Source organism: Lethenteron reissneri, chromosome 60 (genome assembly GCF_015708825.2).
Source record: "Lethenteron reissneri isolate LAM-NWPU_2019-01 chromosome 60, ASM1570882v1, whole genome shotgun sequence".
Taxonomy (NCBI): Eukaryota; Metazoa; Chordata; class Hyperoartia; order Petromyzontiformes; family Petromyzontidae; genus Lethenteron; species Lethenteron reissneri.
The window spans coordinates 2,409,604-2,435,837 of NC_083838.1; the positions used below are offsets into that span (position 1 = coordinate 2,409,604).

The 26,234-nt window shown below is 48.1% G+C and overlaps 1 protein-coding gene across 3 annotated transcripts; it reads left to right on the forward strand.

Annotated features, from left to right (window-relative positions):
• The first annotated feature begins 4,811 nt into the window (after positions 1 to 4,811).
• LOC133357909 (85/88 kDa calcium-independent phospholipase A2-like) lies at positions 4,812 to 25,731 on the forward strand. 3 transcript variants are annotated; one of them, XM_061576087.1, is made up of 15 exons: positions 4,812 to 5,062; positions 10,192 to 10,388; positions 11,402 to 11,632; positions 12,633 to 12,813; positions 14,103 to 14,291; positions 15,208 to 15,267; positions 15,512 to 15,620; positions 16,645 to 16,722; positions 17,316 to 17,361; positions 18,951 to 19,168; positions 20,052 to 20,199; positions 23,462 to 23,571; positions 23,770 to 23,948; positions 24,303 to 24,458; positions 25,237 to 25,730. In XM_061576087.1, exons 2-15 carry the CDS (start codon positions 10,216 to 10,218, stop codon positions 25,312 to 25,314), a joined length of 1,956 nt encoding a protein of 651 aa, XP_061432071.1. In that variant the 5' UTR covers positions 4,812 to 5,062; positions 10,192 to 10,215; the 3' UTR covers positions 25,315 to 25,730. The 3 variants fall into 3 exon arrangements, with proteins under 3 accessions (XP_061432071.1, XP_061432070.1, XP_061432072.1); XM_061576086.1 differs by having other exon boundaries at positions 16,645 to 16,719; positions 17,313 to 17,361; positions 25,237 to 25,729; XM_061576088.1 differs by lacking the exon at positions 4,812 to 5,062 and adding an exon at positions 8,840 to 9,048 and having other exon boundaries at positions 16,645 to 16,719; positions 17,313 to 17,361; positions 25,237 to 25,731.
• The last annotated feature ends 503 nt before the right edge of the window (positions 25,732 to 26,234 follow it).

The window sequence follows — 26,234 nt, forward strand, 5'->3', positions numbered from 1 at the left end:
ATCCCAATGCTGGGTGGGGAGGGTGGGGCTGGGTGGGGGGTGGGAGGGCTGGGGCTGGGTGGGGAGGGGCTGGTCACCCCGTGGATGCCCTTATAAAACTCAACGTTTAACCTACTCACGCCGGCTTGTGCCAGCCCTACAGGCGGGCATATTTGCGGAATACACCACGCCGCCGTTGACCCTGACCATTGACCGAGCAACCCAACGTTCCTACCAGCTCCCTCCACAGGAATGTGTTTATATAGTTATCATCTTAACAAATGGCATTATCGTTTGCTTTGCCACGGCCGTTCCGACGCACGGAGGCCAACGTGGTTATGCTGAAGTTGAGCCAGCAGCCGTGATCATAGATTTTCAATTAATGCCGAAATGTTTTCCCTATTTTGATTGCCATCTTCTAATTGTGATTATCGATATAAATGCTTCAAATTAAAGTTCTGAATCTGTGTACGTTAAACACTGTCTCACGATATGCACTGTTGTCCATATGCGTGTATTATAGCATTTCAGTCTACGTGTCTTACCGTCTTTCATGCAGCACAGTGCTTGATGATCCCAAATACCACAATTAAACGCCTTATACGTATCGTGTTGTTCTAAATGTAATTTCACGACTTTGCAATCGCCACGATGGTTCTTTTAATTGTAATAGCTGTGATGCGTGCTATTAACCTTTCATACCGTTGACTGTTGTTGTGTAGCAATTAGCATGCATTCATTTATCATATGGACAAGGGTTGACATAGGCACGCCATCATTGACATCTCTACAGGATCATAAAAAATATGTAAAAACCAAGATTTTCAATGCACACACTTTTATTTGCACACTAAAGTGCAACATACATTATTTTGACCCCAGAATGAATCACATTTTACGTGCTTAATAAATGTGGGTGGCTTGCATAAAGAAAATTAAACATCGAACGGATGCCAATCCACTTTTAATCAGCACATCAAATGTGATCAATTCTGGGGTCATAAAATAATGTATTTTGTACTTTTAGAGTGCAAATAAAAGTGTGTGCATTGAAAAGTTTGTTCTTTACCAATTTTTTCATATTATCGTGATTCTAGCCAAGTGGTAGAATGTTCCTGTAGATACACCTCGTCGATTGGACTTCAACCATGTATGCTGTGCTGCTGCAATTGATTAAATCGTTAAAGTTTATCATCTTAATTTTCATGTACAGCGTCTTTACATAACCAACTGGATGCCTCTCGTCATGGTGAAATGCGCTTCTGTATGATTATATGGTGGTGTGAATAAAATACAAATCAAGTTCAAGTTGTTTTTGTTTGACCATGCGAGATTTCAAGCGACTTATTTGCAAGAGTGGGTGAGTGAGTGGGTGACGAGTGGATGAGTTGGTTGGTTTGTGACATGGTGGGTGAGTAAATTATTGAGTGAGGTGATGAGTGTAAGTTTCAAGTTGGTTTGGTTGAACCAGGTGAGATTTTAAGAGACCAGGTTGAGACTTATTTATTGACAAAGCGAATTACAGCACTGCAGTAAATAGCAATACAAATTAAAACACACTCTTGAGACATGAGGAATCGAAAATACAGTATTGCACAAATATGAATCAATTTTGAACAGAAGCTCAAAATTACATTGCCTGGAGTGCAAATCGGTTTGGGTGAGATCAGCTCCAGATTGATCACTACATAAATAACAATACAGAAACGTTAAACATGAACGCATTCGTCCAAAACACCACCTTAAAAAAAGTTTATCGTGCAGTGTTATTGATGAATGCGTTAACACAATCTGAGTAATATGTAAACAAACATATGCAATCCATAATGGAGGTTTTTGGGTTAGATCGGGTTCCTATAAATGTCTCGTTAAACCCGCCACCACCCGACAGGTTTGTTACGTAAACAAAACATGCCAATTCGTTGCTAGTACACATCACTAACCGGTGTGTTGGGAGTAAACCCACTACAACATTTAAAATTCAAATACAGCACTGAACTTGTAAATATATTTACTCGATCTAACCCAAAAAAAACCTCTTGGATAATATTGGTCGCGAAATACCTACTACTACTACGTGTTAAACTAACAAACGATGTCAGTGAGGTTGTCAAGCAATCAACAGCGCAGCCTCAAGTTGTGATTCAGATGGGAGAGTAACCCAGGGCATTGCTGAAGTGATTAATTTCCTGGCGTTGTTCGTGTATTGGTGGCTCGCGTGGAGGTCTGCCCAACTGAGCCCAAATGCTGGCTTATTAGCCTGCGAATTCGGTAACAAGATGAACATACAATAAAGGGAGGACAGTTAAGGCTGGAGTCTGGCATTGATAAGAATGTGGAGTACCCACAGCTAAGCGATGCCAGGCACCTGCTCCACAATCTCAACATCACTATCTCCACACCCCCGGAACGCTGGGGAATATGATTACAAGAAACTCGGGCATTGTGTGTTGTTGTTGTATACTGTACTATGGAGTGATATTGATCCAGTTTTTACTTTAGCATTTCACCGAAGATAACTTTTGACTATCCCCTGACCACAGAACAAAGCCAAAATATATCCTGCCCTACATTAGAAATGTCAACCCATACGGTTTACCCGTATTCTTGTATAGGGAATTTACGTTTTCAAGTCCATACAGCGTACAGCTGTTTCAATATGGGGGAAAAAATGTCAATTCGTGTTTCCCTCTAGTGATGGGACTTTGTAGGATGAACATTGAGCTTTAAAAGGACATAGGGTGACCAATGAGGTCCGAATTGGTCTGTAATAAGATAGACACTGATAAGGGGTTGAAAGGTATGCTACATGTGAATGTAACAAGTGCGGTGCTATTATTGACCAGTATTGGGTTACACGCGTGAGATACCGTGCCATAGTTTCTCCGTGTTCGTCACAATCGGCAATGCCACTGCCTCGGCCTCGCTGTGCGCTGCGTTGCACCGCTATCTGAGTAGTTAACCTCGCATACAATAAACCCTCAGAGCCAGGGTGAACATCCGACTCCAAACGTCATTTATTGAATTGAACGAGGTAAAACTGATGGAAAAAAACAGCACAGATACACCATCTGTTAATAACTGGAAACATCAACACAATGCATGAACACTACAGCATCACAACATTGTCCTAGATAACATGTTTCTCAACAATATATCCTGGATCGACCAGGCTATTGTGTTAAATAAAGGCACATCGTGTAATCATCACACTGCACCCCAGATGTACAGTACTACACAACACTGCACTATGAATGAGACATTTCCTCATCCTTGCTCTCCAGATCGCAATAAAGTTACTTGGGTACACGTTTGACTCGACTTATTCGATTACAAATAACATTCACAATAAGGCAAGTCGCAGGCTCCGTTGTTAACGAGGCCTCGTATTTATCATAACATTTTAACAGCATTATAAAGGCATTTACAGCATTATAACGGCCATTATAACGTTATAACAGCATTCCCAGTATTATAAGAACATAAACGAACTTACAGACAATGCTTCTTAAAGTCCCACAATGGACAATTACAGCTGGCTTCACTGGGACGCGATGTGTGCCGCCATCTTGAATTCTAGTGTAATGGCGGAACCCCAGCCTCGTGGTCGAAAGGCTGTCAAACCGTAACTTCCTGTTCACGTGACCAAACTCACCCTCAAAACAGGAAAATCCTGTGTACTCACACCCCCACTCCTGCATTGAGCAAAACACCTGCCGCTGAGGCAGAACAGCCACGCCTGTCACACAGCCTGAGCCAGAGCCGGCCCAGCCACTAAGCGACCCTTGCAATTGCAAAGGGTCCCGTGGCCAGCAGAGGGCCCCCTAGAGTCACTGCTAGCTAGTGGGTGAAAAAAATCAAACATCAAAGGGGCCTCCAACCAAATTTTGCTTAGGGCCCCCAAAGGTCTAGGGCCGGCTCTGGCCTGAGCGGATGACGATCAGGGCACACGATGGAGTGGTAGGGGCTAACACCACCCCCGGCCGTCTATGCCTTCCCAGTGGTGATTATTTATTTTTTAAAGCTTTCGTGACTGCAGGAATTAATATTCTTTGGGTCTTTCGGTAATCATACGTAGATAGGTTCAAAGAAAATAACAAATAAAATAAACAGCCTGTCGCAGCTTTCCTCTCTTTTTTTGCCTGATGACGACCGCTTGCGTTGCGATTGAAACGTCGTCGTTTTTTTTTTTTACCTACGTGACTTTACTGAAAGACCCAAAGAATGTTTTTTTTTTACTTACACGCCCCCATGTAGCCCCTGTGGGCTTACCTGTGACTAATCGCACTGTAATAATTCAAATATATAATGCAGCATTCCATCCTATGATCCCAATGCGTAATGCATGGAAAGCAGGAAACAAAAACAGAGCCAGGGCCACCGACCAAACTAAAGAGGGAAGGTTTCCTCCTCTGGCTAAAAAGAACCCCACCAATGTAACTGGTATCGGCCAAACACCCAGCACTGTAAAATTACCTGCACATTCATCAATTAGGATCACACTCCAGAGTACAACTTTGTGGCATGTCAACAATTGCCCATCCTTTTGGACAGCCTGATGCGCACAATAAGATGTGGAGTGTCTATTTCTTGGCCAAAAATGCAGACATCCCCAGTGCCCCTTATGACAACAGGAGAGTGGATTTACCGGTCTGTGGAGGTGGCTTGAGCCCCGAGTTGAACTGAGATGTGACTGTTTTTAATGGCTCTATATGGAGGCGAGCGTCGAGGCGTTAGACATGCAAAGGGGAACCGTTGGTGACTCGGCAATTGCGCGCAGCGAGGATGCTCCACCGAGTGCCCTTGATATCTCCTTTCATTTCTCCTTCTTCTGCATGGCGTTTGAACAAAAAAATCAGCAGCAGCAGGCTGCACTTGTACGTTTAAAGTTGTGAGTCGTTCCATGGCAGCATTCGGGGCAGGAGCTAAGGGGTAGAATTCGGCTCAAAGCAGTTTAGCAAAAATGTGGTCTCCACCTGTTCTGTCTGTGTGCGGTAGAGCGTTTCCCATTCGCACGCGAGGGGGAAACACAGCAACACGTCGCAGACGCAGAGTGCAAAATTACACGTGCGATTCATCACAGGTAAGAAAGGGTAAAGCTTATTCTTCATGTTTCATCATTGCCTTAAGCCAATTCATTTACCAGTTGTCACACGTTGAGAAAGTTCATCTGCTGCCAATATTTGGTCCCAACCGAGTCGCTTGGTCTTCCACGAATTGCGTTGCGTCGTCTTTTTTTTTGTGTTGAAATCTAATTCACCTTCATTGCTCATCATTGTTCAATCTGTGTATGAAGCTATTGTTAAGTTTAGTCCTCGTTTGTAAATATTCTGTGCGTACTATACTCTTTGGTTCTTTCGGTAAAGTCACGTAGTTTTAAAATAAAATAAAATAACGACATTTCGATTGCAACACAAGAAATCATCATCAGGTGGGAAACCACAGCCCAGGTCACCCTTTTCTTTTAATGCAATGTGCCGGGTTTGTAATTCAACGGCTGCTTCTTCTTTTATATGGCATTTTTGGGGATTGCGACATTACAACTCTATGTCGAGATATGATATCCATTCGACTCCTTCAGGAGTAGCCAAGTGGATATTTTTCAGATCGCCGTTGAATGATCTGATTGGGCAGTCGTTCACGAGATATTGCACAGTCTGAGATGTCCCACCACCACGGTCACAACCTGGACTCTTCGCTAATTTTCTATTCGTGGAGAAAGTGTCCCATGTCTTCCACGGAGTGTCCAAATCCGATTTAAAGGAGGACCAGATTTTCCTTGGTCGGTCACCTGCTAATTGGAGGATTGTAGGGTCGCTGACGATGGATTTCTGCAGCAGGTTGGTGTTTGCCCAGGCTTCCTTCCAGGAGAGCTCTTCCACATTCTGGGTTTCCTGACTATGTACTCCTGGAGCAGGGACTCGCTTTATACGCTCCAGGATAGGGTATATTCCACCCGGTAACCCTGGGGGATGTGTGAGTGGGCTGCTTTGAGCATAATCTTGGTGAAGTGTTAGAAGTTTTATGGCTTTGGTGGGATCCAGGAGAGGGTGCGCTCGATGTCTTTAGTAAAAGGTTCCCAGTTGGCCTTCCTTAAGTTGTATCATGGCACAGAGGTGGACATGATCATCGGGATTTCGACCCCAATATGTACCAAGACCGGCCTGTGCTGACGATTCGGGATATTGTCTAGAACCGTTCTGGAAGCTAACAGCGGTTCAACCGAACTGGCACACGACACAAAGCATAGGTCAGGGTTTGAAATCTGTCATCATGCAGAATGGAAAGTTCCTCGATCTTTAGCGTCGATCGGTGACTAATAGGTAACTATTCATTCGCCTATTTAAAATCTGTGCATCAGAAAGTTGTTTTAAATGTAATTCTCATAAGAAACCACGGTATAAATTGAAGTCTCCAACTACTATAATCCACTGTCTCTCTCAGCCCACTATTGTGTTATGAAGACAGGACTATTGCCCGAAACATCACCTGTTATATCGTAATAATTTCAACCTGTCATATGCTGTGGAGGATTCACTGAAATAATAAGTGTTTACATGTGGGAGTACACCCAGAAAAAACCCACACGTGCTAGAGATAAACGCTCTACCCAACTCAGACAGAGCAGGTGGAGTCCACATTTTTGCAGGACTGCTTTGAGCCGGACTCCACTCCTCAGCAACTGCCCCGAATGCTGCCGTGGAATGGTACAACTTTTTTAATACACTTTTATTACAACAAAACGGGAGCCTGGTACGACACGGTGAAAGATTCTAGCGATGAAGTGCAGAGAACCCGCGGTAATCCATTTGGGCGAGACGGAACTACACAAAAGGAGGACGGAAGGAGGGGTATAAGGCGGCCGGAGGATGGCAGGTATGTGTAGAAGGGAAGCAGTGCGTAGGAAGGGGGGGGGGGGTGAAGTCGTGGACTGACAGGTAACGGGGAGCCTCGTCCTGGAGCAGGGACCCCCAGTAATAACATCCGGTGCCTTGCAGTGGGGTCTGCCGTACGGCGAGGCGGGGGTTGGGGGGACAAGAGGAAGAGAAAGATGTGAAGGGAGAAGAGGGATGGGAGAGAATGGGAGGATGGGTGGTTGGTGAGGGTGGGAGAAGAGAAAGAGGATGACTTGAGAGTGATGCGGAGGGGGGTGGGGATGGAAGCACATCACAGGGTCAGCAGGAACGGCGGCGTGGACGGATATAGGAGGGAGAGAGTAAATAATATTGTGGTGGAACTTGGTGTTGCGATTAACAAAGCGCTTTAATGGGGAGGGTTTGTAGAAGCTCCAGTATTCCTCCCACTTGGATCTCTGGTCTGGAGTTGACCGGGGAAGCCAGTGGAGACGAAGCCTTGCGTTTTTGTTTTGTTTTTCCCAGGGGACGTGTCCTTCATTGGGCACGGAGATGTGGAGAGGAGAATTCCCCTTGTTCTAGGCACGAGGTTAGGCTCGATTGGCTCCGCCCTCGCTCTGCCCTGCCCTGGCTCCGCCCCGGCTCCGCCTTAGCCGCGTCACCCTTCTCGAACTCACCAGAGGGTTCCAGGGGCTTCCTCACGAGGTCTACCGTGACCCTTACCCCAGTTCCTCCGCCCTGCCGGCACACACGCGTATGCTCAGCGGCGTGTGCGCTAAGTGCCCACCTGCAGTTGCAGCTGCTGTACAACAGTCAGCGCTATGTCACTACACATATGTTAGGACACGAGAGGACCTGGAGAAAACTCACACGTGTGAGATGGGGGTAACGCTTAATCGCTATACAGATGAAGTACAGTTGGAAATCAAACCCACTTGCTGTACTGCCATGATATCCTGCCAGGAGATTTTGGGAGTTTCAGGACTGTGTGTGTGTGATCCAACAACCCTCATTACCTCTGCAATGCTGCATTAGAGATCACGTGCAGCATAGCCGCCTGCACATGTTGCAATCAGCATGGTGTGTAATATTTTAGATGGCAGAGTGGTGGCCGCGCCGTGGTAATACTCAGGTCTCATAGTAAGAAGGGGCCTGGGTTTAATTTCCGACTCAGGAGTTGTTATGTTCTCCCCCTGTTCTGCATGGTTTTCCTCTGGGTTCCCTCCGATATATGAAAATCTACTCCCACCATCACACACACAATGTAGCTATCTGATAGGGCAGCCCTCGACTTCAAAGTTCAAAAGTTCATTTATTAGGTATAGCCCTGTGAGCCATTCGGCTCTTGAATCGGGTGCAACCGCAACAAACAAAAACATAAACAAGAAAACATCTTAAAGTGACTATATGCAAACAGAAAATCCAAGAAAAGACAGCAAAATATTACGGACGTAATTCGTCCCTGCAACCTGTTCGTAAGTCAAACTCTTCGTAAGTCGCAATACAACAGATGTCCAGTAGGGGTGGTTCGGAAAGTTACAACAGCAAACAATACAGAATACGATGGGAGTGCAAAGTGTAGTAAAGGTAAGCAAGTACACACAGCAGCAACATCGCCCGTCTGCTGTGAAGACTCTGGCAGGAACCTCCCGAAAAATAGTCTTGAGACTCAGTGAGTCTTCCCTGGGCAAACAAGTGTCAATAATAACAATGAAATTAATTCCTCATAATGTAACACCTCTAGGCTCTGCCAACTCTGCAAATACAGTACAATGGGCGAATGGGTCAAAGGGTGACTGGGATTTTTACGAGTGGGTTAGTCAGTGGGTGATAAAAGAAAATCTCACATGTTAAGCAGCCACACCTGAGCAGTCAACAGGAGCTTGTATTGTACAGGAGGTTGTGGTGCAGAATGTTACCCTAGATTATATTGACCGACACGCTCCACAGTCCTAACGCTCGCCCACACATAATTGCTCTCGGGCAAGGATGATATCACTTGAGTTGCGAACACGTGTGAGGACACGAGGCAGTGTATCGTTAACCGTAGAGAGAAAAGTCAAACCTTCCTCCGCCCTAGGGCATGGGTGTGGATTCCTGGTGGACTGGATGAATATTAATGTGCGATTAAACGTTTTCGGACTTTGCGGATCGCCACCATTGGCCCCGTCTTCTTCCGCACAGAGAAAGCACTCGAGATACCCTGACAGTAGAGGTGAGTGGATGTGTTTGCTCAGGGTCAAGGTAGTAGTGAGTATTCGGGGTGGTGGTGAGGCTCAAGGTGAGTGGCGATGCATGTGATCAAGGTTATGGCTTGTGGTGAGTACTCACGACAAATTATTGCTTACATTCAATTCCACTTCCACTACGGAAAAGACCCTCGCATTCTGCAAGCTGTATAATCGCACTTTATGTAATCTTTGAGCGTGAACGTTTCATCTTCATGGTTCATAATTTGTGTGCAGTATTCCGTATCTTGTAGCCATGAATATTTGGATTCTCACATTTTGACTTTTGGCCATCTGTGTGGATAAAGAGATTTGGGTGAATAGATGTAAACATGTCTAAATGGGCTGTCACCTGTGTGTGGGTAAAAGTGTCCATGTCAGGGCTTAGACAGGTGCGCGATGTTTAGGCGAACGATGCGTTTAATGTGTCGTATCACCTGGTGAGAGAGGCGTTTTTGGGTGACTTTACGGTGAGGTTTTTTTTCAACTTCTTCTTGTAAGTCGGAGTCGCAGTTGCGCCCGTGCAGGATAGATAAGCAGAGGTTCTGTGCAACACTGGGAGTCGGGTATGGAAGATGTGGATCCCGCCAATGAGTAATATAACCTCAAGCAATCCCCACGGGCAGTTGGTGATAACAACACCACCACCACAGTGTCTCACCCCAATACAGAACAATCTATAGAGCTATTTAAATCTGCCCTGAAAACTCACCTCTTTAAAATGGCTTTTTCCCCATAGTTTCGGTCCTTTATGCTGGCTCTGTCTTATTTCCTGCTTTCCATACGCGGCACGTTGGGATCCTTGGATGAAATGTGCCTTTCAAATGTGAAATATTATGAGTAAGGTGTACATTTTCGCAGGCAAATATTGCGATTCGTAACTGGTTTGAGTTGGGCCACTACCATCCATTCCAATTTTGTGAGAATTGTTCAACTCACAAGATGAATGGGTTGAAACGATCATAATAATCAGCACGTTTAACGCCCATACACCGGGTGACGATTTAATATATTTGGCCACGTCGGGTGGTGAAGGCGTCTTAAAAATACAAATTTGGTCATGTCACTACGAAAGTGGCTTCACCCTTAAAAAAATAAATTACGAATCGGAATGCCATATCCTTTTCTAGGTGACACTCCGCAGGTGACACGCCATGGACAACATCCCCAAAACGATAATCTCGTTGGAGTATGAGCTCTTCTCTGCTCAAGATCTGGGGGCCTCCGTGCTGAAGCTGGAGGCCGTGACCCTGCACAAGGTTGGGGCAGAGTCGCCCACTTTCTATGGGGTGATGAAGGAGTCAGAAGAACCCGAGCGGTGGGCCAGGTGAGGACGGCTTGGTCCGCGCACGTTCCACGTCGCTCGCTTCACGCAAAGGAGCTGCTCCGAGGGCCATGCTTCCACGTGGGGCGACAGGGCGGTGGTGGTGGCGGCGCAGTGGTGACTAGAGGACGACCGAAATTCGGTTTCAGTTTCGGCGCCGAAAGTTGGCAAATGGCCTCTTTCGGCATAGTTTCGGTTTTGGCCGAAAGTCAACTTTTTACTTTCGGTTTAATTTCAGTTTCGGCCGAAAGTCAACTTTTTACTTTCGGTTCACTTTCGGTCTCGGCCGACACCAGAAATTAAGTTTCGGTCGGCCTCTAGTGGTGACGCTCGTGCCTCACAATAAGTAGGGGCCTGGGTTTGGTTCCAAACTTGGGCCACCTTTCTGCGTGTAGAATTTGTATCTTCTCCCCATGTTCTACATGGGGTTCCCCGGTTTCCTTCCATAGCTAAAAAAACACACGAAATTTAACCGGTATTGGTCAGCAAACCACAACCCAAATGCTGAAAAATTACCTGCAATTTACTCATTTAGGATCTCACACACAGCAGCAACATTGCCCCCTTCTGTGATATCCTCACAGGGATCTCCTGCAAAAGAGGCATGAGACTTGGTGAGGCTCTCTTGGTAAGTAATAATAAAATCGGGTGAGATGAGGGTTTTGCATTGGGTGAGATGAGGGTTCGAGAGCAGATGAAACGGGTGATCGAGTCATCAGACTCACAAGCAAGACACTTAGAGGGGATGAGCTCATCAGTAGGAGGAAGGGAAATTATCACGGGACGAGGAGACGGATAAGGGAGCGATGGGGGAAACGCCAGGAGGGGAAGAGATCGGGATCGCAGTGATGCAACAGACAGGGCTTATTCGGAGCACGCCGGACAAAATATCAGCGGTGAGTTTATGTGCTAATGCCGGAACGTGGACCGTCGATGGATAGCCTTTCAAGTTCTTTCTTGAGGGTCTTCCCATGTGGTCCCCCCCACCTCCCCTCGGCCACTACCCGGCATCGCAGAGTGTTCACGGAGCGTGACGAGGGCGCGGCGCGGGAACTGGCGGAACGGCTGGACGCGTCCCTCCGCCCGTTCACGAGCTGCCCGCGGGACGACGGCGACGACGACCAGCAGAGACGACGCAAGCTCCTTGCCGTCGCCCGGTGCCTCCAGGAGCGGCCGAAGTGGACGCTGGCGCACGTGGCGGCCTACTGCGGCCTTCACCAGGCCCTGTCTCACGCCGAGGTCTGCAGGTGGGTGCGGCGGGGAGGCCGCTGGACACAGGCTGAAGCGAGGCCACATCCTGTCACATACGAGTTTAATCTATAACAACAAGATGAATGTTGAATTTGGCTGGGTCACGTAGCCCACATGCCGAGCCACCGCATTCCCAAGTAACTTCTGTTTGGGCGTGGCACGGGCTGGAGAAGCGATGGAGTGATACGGTACAGGAGGATGTGGAGCTGGGTGGACTTTCCGATGATCGTTACCAGCGGTGTCAAGATCGGCCTCTGTGGAGGAGGCTCGTCAAGGACACTGCTGGGGAGTTGGAGGCAGTTGCACGAGTTCAATTCCCACTTACAGCCAAAATAAGTACCAGGTCCTGTACATAAATATCAGTGCTGGGCAGACAAAAGTGGCCGGTCGTGGTCATAGCCACTTCATAGGTGCTCGCTAACAGCACTTTCCCCAACAGCCTGTGTGGGCTACACGGGGGAACTTTGTGTCTTTGTGTGTGTGTGTGTGTCGTGTGCTACGAATATGGCGACCAGTGACTTTTATCTAAATCAGTCCTGGGCCTCCCCTAGGTCGACTCAGCCTCAAATGAGTACCTCATGCGATGTGTAAACCTTGGCACTGGGGAGACAGACCACAATACCTGCAGCCATTTTGTTTGCATTATGGCTGCAGGTATTGTGGTCTATGCAAACATGACTCCTTGTAAAAAAGGTGTCAGTTTTGTTGCCAGATAGAAGGGTAAAAAAACTATTATCAGGTGCTATTTCGATTTAAAGCTTTCGTGACTGCAGGGATTCATCTTCTTGGTTCTTTCAGTAAAATCACGCAGAAGGGAAATAATAAAATAATAAAAATAAAACATAATAAAATCCAATTCTCACGACGTTTCGGCCACAACGCAAGCAGCCGTCCTCAGGTGAAGAACAGGTGCTACTCGCTAGCAGCACTTACCCCAAACAGTTTGTAAAGGCTACACGGGGGGGGGGGGGGGGGTCCTTGTCGTTGTGGCGGCAGGAGCATCGACGAGCCGGAGAACGACAACGGCCGCACCCCGCTGATGATGGCTGTGGAGGCGAAGCAGGTGGCGTGCGCGCGTGGGCTGCTGGGTATGGGTGCGCGCCCGGAAGTGGCGGACAAGCAGGGGAACGTGGCAGCGCACTACATGGCCGCTCAAGTCGACGACGACGTCGCCATGGTAACGCAGCATCTCCATCACGACGCCTGACAACCAGGGCGTTGTTACTGCGCTTGTTTACTTACCCAGGAAAGCCTCGCCGAGTCTCACGACTCTTTTCAGGAGGGTGCTGCCACGTGTTTTGTTTGTTGCTGTTGCGGTAAGGGTGGGGTGGGTGCGATGTTCCTGCTGCTGCTGTGTAATTGTTGAAGCTATTGTTTTACCACTGTTTGACTGCTGTGATGCTTCATCATGGGACCTCCTTTTCCAGTACCAAAATGAGCATAGGTTTTCCCCTTTTTTCTGGCAACAAAACAGGAATCATGTCTGCATTAACCACGATACTTGTGGTCAGAATGCAAAAAAAATACTCTGATAATATATGCATTACAGTGACGCTGATTACAGATCAGCCACTAATGAATCACTAAACAGACGACACCCCCTTTATCATTCTGCTCTTAGATTTGCACTTGAAGTACCATACATGACCCACCTTTGTGGCCTCAATTTAATATCCAATCTCACATCACTTGGTACTTGTTTATCCATAAAATCCGTATTCGCAAATATGTGCTATACAGTACTTAACTAATTCATTTAACCCCACGGAATAGATGTACTTATGCAATTAGAAATTATTAATTAATTTAAGGGGCGCCACCGTGTGTAAACATTGCCACGTGGGAGACAAAAGCAGCACCGATGAGGGCTGGAATAGAACACGAGCGGGTGGGGTGGCCAGCACCACGCCCGGCCTACTTTGTTTCCCCAGGGGTGATGGTCACACATATGTTGAACTTCTTTCGCGCCGTACGTAGCCAACCGTGCTAATCGGAGGTGCGGGGGAAGGACAACCATACACAGCAAGCAGTTCTAAAGACATTATTTTCATACTCTTAGGTTTTTTCGGTAAAGTCACGTAGGCAAAAAATAAAAGAAATAAAATAATATAAATAAAATAAAGTAATAAATCACGACGTTTCGGAGGCAACACAAGTCTCCGTCATCAGGTAGGACCGTCACAGCTATATTTACTGTATCAAGTGAGGCAACAAAAATTCAAGATACAAGTTCATAAATACAAGTTAAGGGGCGAAAAAACCTAAGAGTATGAATCCTTGCAGTCACGAAAGCTTCAAATCTAGAATAAATACATTATTTTCAATGTAGATTTTTTTTTAAATGTAGTCACAGTCACATAATCGTCACTGGTGTTGCTTGCCGTGAGCGGGAATCGAATTCGAGTCTCTGCCACGTTTGTTGCGCACCCACCCACACTTTGTGCCTCGTCCCCTCGGCGGCGCCAGCTGATCTACGACCTAGCGGAGGGCGGCACGAAATCGCTGGACTCGCGTAATGGCGCCGGCAGCACGCCACTGCACGTGGCCGCACGTGCCGGGGCGCTCTCCGCCGTCATCGCGCTGCTGGCCAATGGCGCCGACATCGACGCGAGAGACGAGGCCCACGGAGACACGCCCCTGCACGTGGCCATCAAGGTGAGACACCCACCTCCTCCTAGACCCCTCGCCACCCGCCAGTTGGTGATTTCGAAAACTTCACTGGTTTGGCCATGTTTGTTTGTTGTAGTACGGAGTAAGACTGATGGCCTTAATCTAAGTTGTCTTGTGGTTGTTGTTGTTGTTGTTTGACTTGCATCCCACTGGGATTTTTGCACACTGCGTTGGTGTACGGTGCTTTTTCTGCAATATTTTGCTGTCTTTTCTTGGATTTGCACTTAGTCACATATTCACTTTAAGATGTTTTCTTGTTCATGTTTTTGTTTTTTGTTTGTTGCGGTTGCACCCGATTCAAGAGCCGAATGGCTCACAGGGCTACACCTAATACATGAACTTGAACTTGAACGAGCGGGGAGAAGGGGGCACACCTTGCCCCCCCCCCAACCCCTGGAGGCCAAATCTACGAATTGTGTGTGCCCTTGATTTAGGGGCCGTCCATAAATGACGTCACGCGAATTTGGACGATTTTTAACCCCCCCCCCCTTCGTCACACGGCGTCACAAATTCAGACCCCCCCTCAAATATGACGTCACAAAGCTCTGCCCCCCCCCCCCCCCAAAAAAAAAACATGCTTCAAATCGCTTTAAACTATTGTCATTGTAGTGCGTATTTAATGTGGCGCTGCACTCTGATGTAGGAGAAAACATCTATTAAAAAGTTTATTAAATTAAGTAGAACGTGTCGTCGAAATTTATGTTGAGAAGCTCTTGACTCGGAGACGGAGTTGCAGGTAAGGGGCTTCCGCCGGTGTTTATTTAAGGTCTTCATTGGATGTGTAATGCTGTGTGGAAGCTACCTTAGTGGCGAATGGAAGTTGTTGTGTAACAATTTGGGTGTAAGTCTATTAAAGGCTATATGGAGATCTTGTGTGTGATGATGCTTCGTGTCCTTACAGAGCATCCTGCAAAACATGAGCGACAGCCACAGCTCAAGCGGCATCATTGACCATTTGCAGGTGAGCTCCACGCGTGCGCGTCTCTGTGAGACGGCTATAGGGGACGCCTCTCGTGCATGAGAGAGAAGCTAGGTGAGTGCAGGTGAGCACCTTTTGCGGTGTGTAAACAAAGCCACTCGGGAGACAAAGGCGGCCGGGCGCAGATGCTGGCCACCCACCCCTTCGTGTGCCGTGTCGGCATTCATAGGCGCAACTTGCTAACAGCGCTTGCCCTGACAGTCGTTGCTGTGCTCTGCGCTTTCAGAATCTGTGCACGGTGGTGAAGGCCCTGGTGTTGTTTTCAGCTGACCTGACGGTGGAGAATAAAGATGGACATTCGGTGTGGGACCTTGCAGCAGACGTGCACGCCGGGGGTGAGAGATCGGCACACGGCTCGCTTCACCGCATGCGCACGGCGTAGAGTCCAGCGGTCCCCAAACTTTGTGGCACCAGGGACCGGTTTCGTGGAGGGGGGGGGAGGGAATGGTTTTGGGATGATTCAAGCGCATTACATTTATTGTGCACTTTATTTCTACATTGTAATATACAATGAAATAATTCAACAACTCACCATAATGCAGAATCAGTGGGAGCCCTGAGCTTGTTTCCCTGCAACTAGACGGTCCCATCTGGGGATGCCGCCGCTGATCTGACAGGTGGCGGAGCTCAGACTTTAATGCGAGCGATGGAGAGCAGCTGTCAATACAGATGATGAAGCTTCATCTGTCAATGCAGATGATGAAGCTTCATCATCTGTCAATACAAATGATGACGCTTCATCATCTGTCAATACAGATGATGAAGCTTCGCTCGCTCGCCCACCGCTCATCTCCTGCTGTGCGGCCCAGTTCTTAACAGGCTACGGACCGGTACCGGTCCGTGGCCCAGGGGTTGGGGACCCCTGGCGTAGACGACAACAACAACAGACGCCGTTCGCCACTAAGTGGGAGTGATGTCACCACGGCGCCTGTGCCAGGCTAGGTGCACTTTGAGGCCACGTGGAGCGTCGCAGTCTCGTTGCTGGCAGGAGGTCACAGTGCAGACCCAGGTGCCATGGGTTGTCTGACTTGAGATGACTGGCAGATGCACCCAGCTGTGCCGCCTGCTGTGTCAACTTGCTGCGTTTTATCCGCACTGCGCTCCACTCGTTGTTTTGAGCGTCGCTCCTCAGCCCTACGCTGTTGTTGGAGGCGAAATAGCGTCGAACAAAAAGTTAAATGCTCGGCCAATACCAGTTACATTATGTGTTTTGTATTACCTATGGGGGAAAGTACAAACTCCGCACACATAAAGGCGCCCGAGTTAACAATCGAATTCAGGACCCCTTGTAGCTGCGAGGCACGAGGGTTTTCACCACTGCACTGGCGCCTTGTGACGATGTTTGTTGTGTTTGTGCAGGCGTGAAGGACCAGGTGTTGTCACTGCTGCGACACGGCGAAGCCTACGCACGCGCATCAGCGCCAACTCAGGTTTCAAGGTGAGAACCCGGGAGGGCACGTAAATGGACGAGGTGGGGGCAGGGGTTACCCTCAGTCGGGGGTGACAGGATCACGTGATGGGGATCCAGAGTCTCCACGAGGGTTCTGGAAGGGGGGCGTGGCCAGGCGCGGGGCCGGCCACGCCAGGGGAGTTGTAAGCGGGGTCCCGAGAGGGATGGGGCGTTCAACCGTAGTGACACAACCGCACTCTATGATAACTGACGCCAAACTGTATCACTCGCATGGCCTTGTGGGAGTCTCGGTACCAGTAAAGTTATTTTATTTTTTCTTCTGGTTCCGATTCAAGAAAACGTATACGTACGTCATCGGAATGAAAATAAATGATGCTTACGTCTTCGGAACGGTGAAGGGTTAAGAATCAGAGAGAGGAGCGTATGTTCTACGCACACTCCTGGCATCGATGAAAGTCACAGAAAATCGCCGAGTGAATCCAGACCAGTGATTGACACTCGAACTACGGACAGTGGCATCAGACGTCTCGCATTGATGATCATGCTACTGCTGCCCCCAGCAGACAGAACTCACAACACAGACCACGTAACTCTGTTTATTTCTGTAACTATGGACCAGGACCCAATGACTCCGGTGCTACTGCGGAAGAAGACGGCAAATCAAGGTATTTTGTTGGGATCTTGTCTTTTTAAAATCTGTTCTGTTCGCTGAAATAATTTATACTGGTAGGAACCACCCGGTTCCACCAGTCCACAGGGGATTATTGTGTCCGTCCGTCCATCGTGCATCCAAAAATGGGAGGAGTGGGGCTGGGTGGAGAGGGGAGGGTGGGGAGGGGCTGGGTGGGGAGGGTGAGGAGGGGCTGGGTGGGGGTGGGAGGGGTGGGGCTGGGTGGGGGTGGGGCTGGGTGGGGAGGGGCTGGTCACCCCGTGGTGCCCTTATAAAACTCAACGTTTAACCTACTCACGCCGGCTTGTGCCCGCCCTCACAGTCGGCCATATTTGTGGAATACACCACGCCGCCGTTGACCCTGGCCATTGACCGAGCAACCCAACGTTCTTACCAGCTCCCTCCGCAAGGAATGTTTTTACAATCGCCACCTCTGAGCCCAGTCGATCAAGATCCAAGAAGGGCTTCGTGCATCCTCACGCAATATCAAAAATCCCCCTCCTGTCCTTGTTGTAAAATTCCTACCGGGTTTGGACACAGCTTGGGGCAGCAGCCCTCGTCATCCAGCAGTGGATTTACAAACGGGTTGCACTCAATTGTGACGTATCGTTGTGAATAAGTACCGGTTATGTATGTGTTGAACCTCTTTTGCACCGTACATAGCCAACCACGCTAACTGGAGGTGCGGGGGAAGGACAAACTAAATACAAAAAGCAGTTCGAAAGAAATTTGTTTTTCAATCTCGATTTAAAAGTGCATAGCTGCAGTGGCTTCATATCAACGGAAGAGCGTTCCATAGAAGCGCATCTGAAAGCGCGAAACAGTGATCATCTTCGTTCGATGGCTAGACAAAAGCCGCTGCTGTGAACATAACCAGAAAATCGGGAACCGTTCACACAACCGCATGCCACCTCGATTGTGTATTGATGTTTTTGAGCCAGGCCAGGCCAGAATTGAGCGAGGATCAGACAACCACCAGTCATGATGATGATGTATGTATATAAACAAAAAACTATCATTAATTATACATCAATGCGGGGGATGCGCTGCAGGCAATTTAAAATGAAAGACAAGCCACAGTAGTTGGATTGTGGCCATCCAACCCAAATTTTGGGGGGGGGGGCACGGTGGCAGGATGTTAAATACCTTGCCTGGTACGCAGGAGGTCATGGGTTCGATCCCGACCCTGACGCCTGTATATTTGAAGTTTGGGTGTCTCTCTCCCTGTGGTCATGTGGATTTTTCTGCGGTTCCTCAGATTTTTCCCTCCACATTAAAAAAAATGATGCATTCAGATTTGGCTGCGATACATTTGCACATGATCAGCCACTTCGTTGAGCTATCATTTGTGGCCAGGTCGCCTCTGAAAAAGAGCTAAATAGCTCAGTGGAATATATCTTTTAAAATAACAATAGTTAGCCGACTCTCGTGGTGACTCGGTGCTTATCTCTGTGTGTGCGTTGCAGCGTCACTCTCGGTGGGGGAGGCCGCGTGCTTTGCATGGACGGCGGTTTTTCCTGGAAAAATAAAAGTTACCCCGACCCTCATGGTGACTCGGTGACTATCTCTGTGCCCTCGTTGCAGCGTCACGGGCGGCAGTGGTGATGGTGGTGGCGCGGCACCTGTGCTCGGTGGGGGAGGCCGCGTGCTCTGCATGGACGGCGGTGGCATTCGGGGCCTGGTGCTCGCTCGCATCCTTGATTTCCTCTGGCGAAAGAACAATCGGCGGAGCTTGGCTGAGCTCTTTGACTGGGTGGCCGGTACCAGCACGGGCGGCATCCTGGCAATCGCCATAGCCCTTGGTAAGTCCTCGTCTTCCCTTATCATCATCATCATCATCACCACCATCATCATCGAACTCTAGCAGAGCAGTGTGTCACATTGTGTTATTAGAGAATGGCCCACGGAACCTGATATCATACAGCTAGCCCTTTAATAAATGTTGCTCACTTGATGCAGTAATTTTAGCTGTGACGGTCCCACTGATGACGGAGACTTGTGTTGCCTCCGAAACGTCGTGATTTATTATTTTATTTTATTTCCATTATTACTTTCATTAACTTTTAATTTTATTTTTTACCTACGTGACTTTACCGAAAAAACCTAAGAGTATGAATCCTTGCAGTCACGAAAGCTTCAAATCTAGAATCATACAGCTAGCTCTGAGCCACCCTTCTTCAAAGGATGCTTTGGCTCGCACAGAAAAGCCTACGGAACTGGATACCATTGAGCTACCTATGAAATATCTCTTCTGCAAGTGACATTGGTTGCACACAGGAGCAGCACGTTCCCACCCGCTCTGCCACTGAGAGTAGTGTTCGTTCTCTCAGTTGGAATTCAGCCTAATGTAGTGCAGAACCAAAATATATATTTTTTATAAAATAGTTTTATTCCACATCCTCCCTCACATCATAGATTGCAACATTCGGACATTCTGGCCGGTAGTATCGGGGGCATCGACGGTATCAGCAGGCACACCGGACTCATCCGAGCAGACGGGGGAAGGGGAGGAAGGTATTTTACTGGTAGGAACCCGAGAGGAGCCCAAGTTGGGAGTCAAACCAAGGCTCCTTCTCGCTGTGAGGCGCGAGCGTCACCACCTACCGCTAGGATGAAAAAAAATTGCAAGAAAAACTTGTCCTTGAAAAGTGCTTTTTTTTTATAACGTTGCTTGGTTTGTTTCAGGATTTCAACCACCGAAAATAATGGGGACGTACTTACAATTGAAGGACAAAGTGTTCCGAGGAGCCAAGCCACATTCAACCATAAAGCTGAAAGAGGCCATGAGAAGTGTATTTAAGAACGTTAATCTTGGATCCACCACGCACCCAAGGTAGCGACATATCCTCAACCAACCTTATGCATCATTACACATCATTACACGTCATCATAAACACCTCATTCGAGACCCGACCCAAACATCGCACCACCTCCTGGCTTTGACATTGCTCCTCGAAGACACTGGTGGTGTAACCATCAACTGCATCAAAACATCAACGGGCCAATGCACACCAGATATCTTTCATAAATGGAAAATTAAGGACAAGAGCCACAGTAGTGCGGTTGTGGACAGTCAACCCAAACTATCGACCGTATATAATAGATAAACTGCAGTCTGTGGTTCTTCAACGTAATTTAGCACAACTGGGTGAGTTATCTCTCTCCTGCAGCCCTCTCGTCATGGCTAGCAGACCTCGACATTGGCATTTAGCTCCTGAGTGTGCGCAACAATCCAGGGGGGGCTGCCGTGTGCTGGCTCAGAGGTCAGGGACCCTGGGCCGGTTGCTCCGAGATCCTGGCTGGATGTTAAACGAAACTATTAACCTAAACTTTTTTTTATTTTACCAGGCAAGGCCCACTGAGCTATTGAACTCTTTTTCAGAAGCAACCTGGCCACAAATGAGCAGCCTTGCCTGCCGGAGGAGCTCACTGATGGGAATGTGTCCAGATATTTCAAAGATTTGTGAGCTCATATAATCCAGCCTGGTTAAACCCAGGATAGATTGTAGGCAGGCCAGCCTGAATGTTTCTAACCGGCGCAGATGTTCCATTAGAGAGGTCCATGTTTCACAAGCGTATAGGAGGGAGGGCATGATTGTGGCCGAGAAGACCCAAAGCTTCGTGTGGAGTGACGGACCAGGGAGCTTCGGCACAGCAGTATGCAGCAGATGAAAAGATAATGCCACTGGTCATAAGCACACTGCCCAGGAATGGGAAACTCTCCACTCTCCACAATTGCTCCATCACCAATGGGGAGCTGAGGGGGTGGAGTGTTTTATGGCACAAAATACCCAGGCAGGTGCTTAGTTTTGGTGGTGCTAATGATAAGACCCCACCTCTTAGTAGCACATTCCAGGTTCAACAACAGCACCTCCATCTCCTCGTCTGAGTGAGCAGCAATCACCAGATCATCAGTATATCTAAAATTGGTCACCAATAGGGAGCAATCCCTCAACTGCACCCATGCATCGATCAGCCTCCAATTGTATCTGTACCAGATGGAAATTCCTCCGGTACAGCCATGGAAAGTTGCTTGAACTACGTGGTCAAAGATGATGTTAAATAATGTGGGAGCCAGGGGACATCCCTGTAGCACCCCAAGGTGAACAGGGAATGACTCCGACTCCGACTCCTGGCTACATAGCTTTACCGCGGCCTGCCCACCATCATGAAGGTCCTTAATGATTGTGAGCAGAGAATCAGGGACTCCAAAAGCAAGAAGAACTGCTCTTAGCCTTGGCCTGTTGATGGTATCATAGGCCTTGGCCAGGTCAATAAAGCAGAGATGTAGGTCTTGTTGGAATTCCCTACACATCTGCTGAAGCAGACGCACATAGAATATGGCATCCGTGCAGGACCGCCCTGGTCTTAAACCACATTGGAGCTCCGCAAGCCTTTTATCTGCATGCCTGGCAAGGGAATGTTGAATAATCCTTGCCAGGACCTTTCCGGGAATATTGAGAAGAGAGATGCCCCTATAATTATTACAAACTATGCCGGCCCCTCTTACAGAAGACATCTTAAAAAGGAGGGACCAGTAAGGCATCCTTCTAATCCTGCGGAACCTGTGCTGTGGTCCAAACATTTGTGATGATGTCACGGGCAATCTGCACACAGATGCCACCATCCCTCAGCATTTTGTTTTGGAGATCGTCTCGGCCCGGCGCTTTTCCTGGTCTAAGACTTAAGATTGCCCCTCGCATTTTCTCCACAGATGACACCTCAGTGAACCATTCAGAAGGGGTGGCAACTTCTGCCAGTATTTGAGGCACCGCAGCCCTACCAGGTTCATCCCCACCTTGCCCCATGATGTAGTCTGGCCTAAAGGAATTGCCCACCCCTAAGAACTCACAAAAATGCTCTGCAAACCTGCAGACCTGTTCCTGGGGGTCGGATATCGGATTACTGTTCTTTCCCTTAAGGATAGTGATAGGTGAGGTACTGCAAGCTACTTTGTTGATTAAATTAAATAGTGATTTGTGATTTTGCGCTACTGAGGCAGAGTTCATCTCTTCAGCAGCCCGTGCCCACCTCTCATCCTTGCAATGCTGCACGGCTCTCCAAATCTCCGAGCGAAGGCTGCAGTAAGCCTTCTCATTCTCCGATTTTGGATGTTGTAGATGACTGGAGTGGGCTTGTCGCTTTCTCTTAACCAACTGGAACACCTCCTCCTTCAGCTGGGGTCTCTGGGGAGGTCTGGACCACATACCCAATGCAGTCTTTGCAGTTGCGTGAGCCACAGTCCTGAAACCCATTTTTCAACAGCATCAAGAGGGGGGATGATGCCAACCCCAGCTGCAAGCGATGTTAAAATTCCTGCTTGCAAATATCCGCTTCTAGCTGAGACTAGGCCATTGTGACTTTGAATGCGGTCCTAGATGGACCCCCACTACCGGAGTGTAAGAATGGCAGGAGCATCTTACAGATGACAAGTCGATGGTCAGTGGGCAGATCAGCTCCACAGTAATTCCTGGTGTCAAGGACATGGGCCCGCATCTGCTGGGCCGTAATTATATAATCCAGTAGATGTTCTTGTTTTGACCCGGCGTGCATCAATGATGTTGTGTGGATGCATCGATGCCGGAACAGTGTGTTCATAATTACAAGCCCATGGGCTGCACAGAAGTCGAGCAGCCATGGTTATTTAGCTGATCTGGCCCATGCCTTCTGATCACTCCAACCCAGGTATCTGCATCACGACCCACTTGGGCATTAAATAGTAATCTTGAACTCGCCCTCGGTAATCGGCGCCTTCTTCAAAACGCTTGTACACCGCGTCACAGTTAAAAAAAATTGGCCTGCATAGGGTGGCAGAGGGCTGTTAACGACAAAAATTTGGTCAGATCATGTGACCTAACTTTGAAATCCATTGTCGATCACGGCATTGGCCTAGAAAACCTACTCCGTGTCAAGTCGCTGCATTAAATAGATGCCAGACACCGCTGAGTGAACTGCACAGTTAAGAGCTCTGAGTTGTCTAAGCGAGAAATGGCCATGCTTAGCGTTTCTGTAGATGACCCTTGACTGTTTGGAGGGTTGGCCAGCTCAAACCCCACGAGTGTCTTAACAGTCGCACGTGGATCTCCGCGTGACAGGGTGATGGTGACGTCCACCAAGGTGGACATTTTTCCGGTGGACCTGATGTTGTTCACAAACTACAAACATCCTGAAGCAGAGAAGCACGGAGACTCCCCCGGTCTTCCAGGTGACGCATCCCATCAGTCGCACTGCCTATTGGGAGTGCACATATGCATTTTTAGCAGCAGTTGGGTTTCAACATTTTAGTGTCTCATCAGCAAACTCTGGCCAGTAGAGCGGCGTGAGGGGTAGGCAGAACCTTCACCGGAAGAGGCTCCCTAAAACTTGTGCTGTTTTGATTTGGTTTTTCTCATCATACACGCAGATCTCATCGACTATCGCATGTCGGACCTTCCTGCGTGGCAGGCGGCCACGTGGACCAGCTCGGCGCCATTCTTATTCTCGCCGATCTATGACCTGGTGGATGGGGGCCTCCTGGCCAATAACCCCACCATGACCATGCTGGCGGAGATCTACTACCACAGCAGAGGCTTGAAGTCCAAGGCAAGGCCTAAAACTAAACTGTTTTATTTTACCAAGTAAAGTCTCACTGAGCTACTGGCTATTTTTAAGAAGTGACTTGGCCACAAATGATAGCTCAACGAAGTGGCTTATTATCACAGCCAAATACTCTCAACTCATGTTTCTAAATGTGGAGGGAAAGACTGGAGGACCCAGAGAAAACTCCATGCAATCATGAGGAGAACGTGCAAACTCTCCATTACAGATGTCATGGTCGGGATCGAACCCACTCCCTCCTGTATACCAGGCAAGGTAATTAACATCTCTCCACCGTGGCACCCACGTTATAATGCGGTGCTGCATTTGCGACCAGTTGTTTTCCCTGTGATGTTCCAGGAGCCAGGTCTGGACGAACCCTCACTGAAGGTGGTGTTGTCCCTCGGCACTGGCAAAAAGCCCCGAAAGGAGGTCGGGTCCCCGTTTCCAGACTGCAAATGTGAATTGATGTTTTCAAAGCAACGAAACAAAATGCTTCATTGCATCACCTCCAGTGTAAGTATAACCCTGAGCAGGTCACACAATACACTGCACTGCCGACGGGCGAGTTGTGATGTGCGGCAAGGTGCATTCACCCTTTTCCGTTACGAGACATCTGCAAGTTGCAGTGTCTCCTTCCTTTGGGGTGGGGAGGGGGATCCTCGCCATGCCCCCTTAACCCACTGGCCATCTCCATTCCTACCCCTGACATCCCCTACAAGTACTTACAGTCGACTCGGTTCTACATGTTGGTATACACGAGTCGACTTTGAGGTCCTTTAAAACGAATGTGAATGCAATCAGGCAAAGTGTTGCAGCTATAGCGCTCCCCCGGTGTTACAATGATAACAACTGTGGTGTTGTTATCAAACACCTGCATCTCCTGCATCTCCCAAGGAGTCATCCTCCTGAATGTCTCACCATCGTCACCTCCATCGTCGTGAAATCATCATCGTCAAAGTTAACTAAAAACACATTTAATCTTGAATTAAAGCCATGTAGACAGAAAAAAATAACAAAAAATATCGATGTTTCGATCGGAACACAAGCGGTCATCACTAGTGATGATTATCTGAACCGGTCTTGGACATCCCCGAGGTCAACTTGGCCTCAAATGAGTACCTGGTGCGGTGTGTAAACATCGCTACTGGGAAGACAAAGGCGGACGGGCGTGGTGCTGGCCACCCACTCCCTCGTGTGCCCTGCCGGCCTTCAAAGGTGCGACCCGCTAACAGCACTTGCCCCAACTTTCTGTTAAGGCTATATGGGGGGGGGGGGTTGTCTTTGTCTATAGCTGACCTTCACCGAAGCACATCACCTGAAGGCCGCTGCGGCGTGGTGCCAGACCGTCAACGTGCCTTACTTCAGGTGAGATTCTCGTTGAGCTAATGTGGACAATAACACGTAAGACAAATCACGCACACGCATGGCAGCGGCGCAGTGGTGACAACGCTCGCGCCTCGCAATGAAAAGGGGCCTGGGTTCGACTCTGGGAGCAATTTTGCGTGATTTCTGGATAAGCTTCCCGAGTGTTTTCCACTTTCCTCCCCACAGCTAGAAAAAAATAACACACATCCCAATGCTGAAAATGTACATGCAAATACAGCAGACAAATACAAATACAGTAGACGCTCGATTATCCGCGCTAATGACGGGGAGGGCAGCTGCGGATAAGTAAAAATCGCGTATAATCCAAACATATAACTATTTTCCGTGGATCTCTATGCCAAAAACACTAATATTGGTATGAATGATGTTTAAGTTTCTCTGTCATCGCCCGGTTTTGTAAGTGAAAACTGAAAAAATAAATGATCAGATGAATCACTCAAAATTCAGCACAACTGACGATTTCGATTGTTACTCTTTCAACGAATACTAACGATTAACTGATCGATGCGTGCGCTCGGTGATGGCACTTTCCTGCTCCCGCGCGGAAGACTCGACCCACTATGACACTATGTGGATAGCAGAGCCACGCCAATCAAAATCATTGAAACTTCGCCTACCGTTGTAAAGATATGCAACTACTGTACTGTAGGGGTGATGACGTGGATTTCGGATTAACTGGAGCACATATTTGCTCGCTTTAAGCACATGACTTGTAATGGACATTTTCAAGAAAAATAATGTATAACTGTTTTAAGATGATTAATTTGGGCTTAAGGGAAAATCCACGAGTTATTAATTTATGTCAAATATCAGGTGCGAGGTTAATCCTCAAAATCGGATAAACCGCACGCGGATAACCAAGAGTCGACTGTAACTCAATTGGAGTTATACACAGCGGCAATG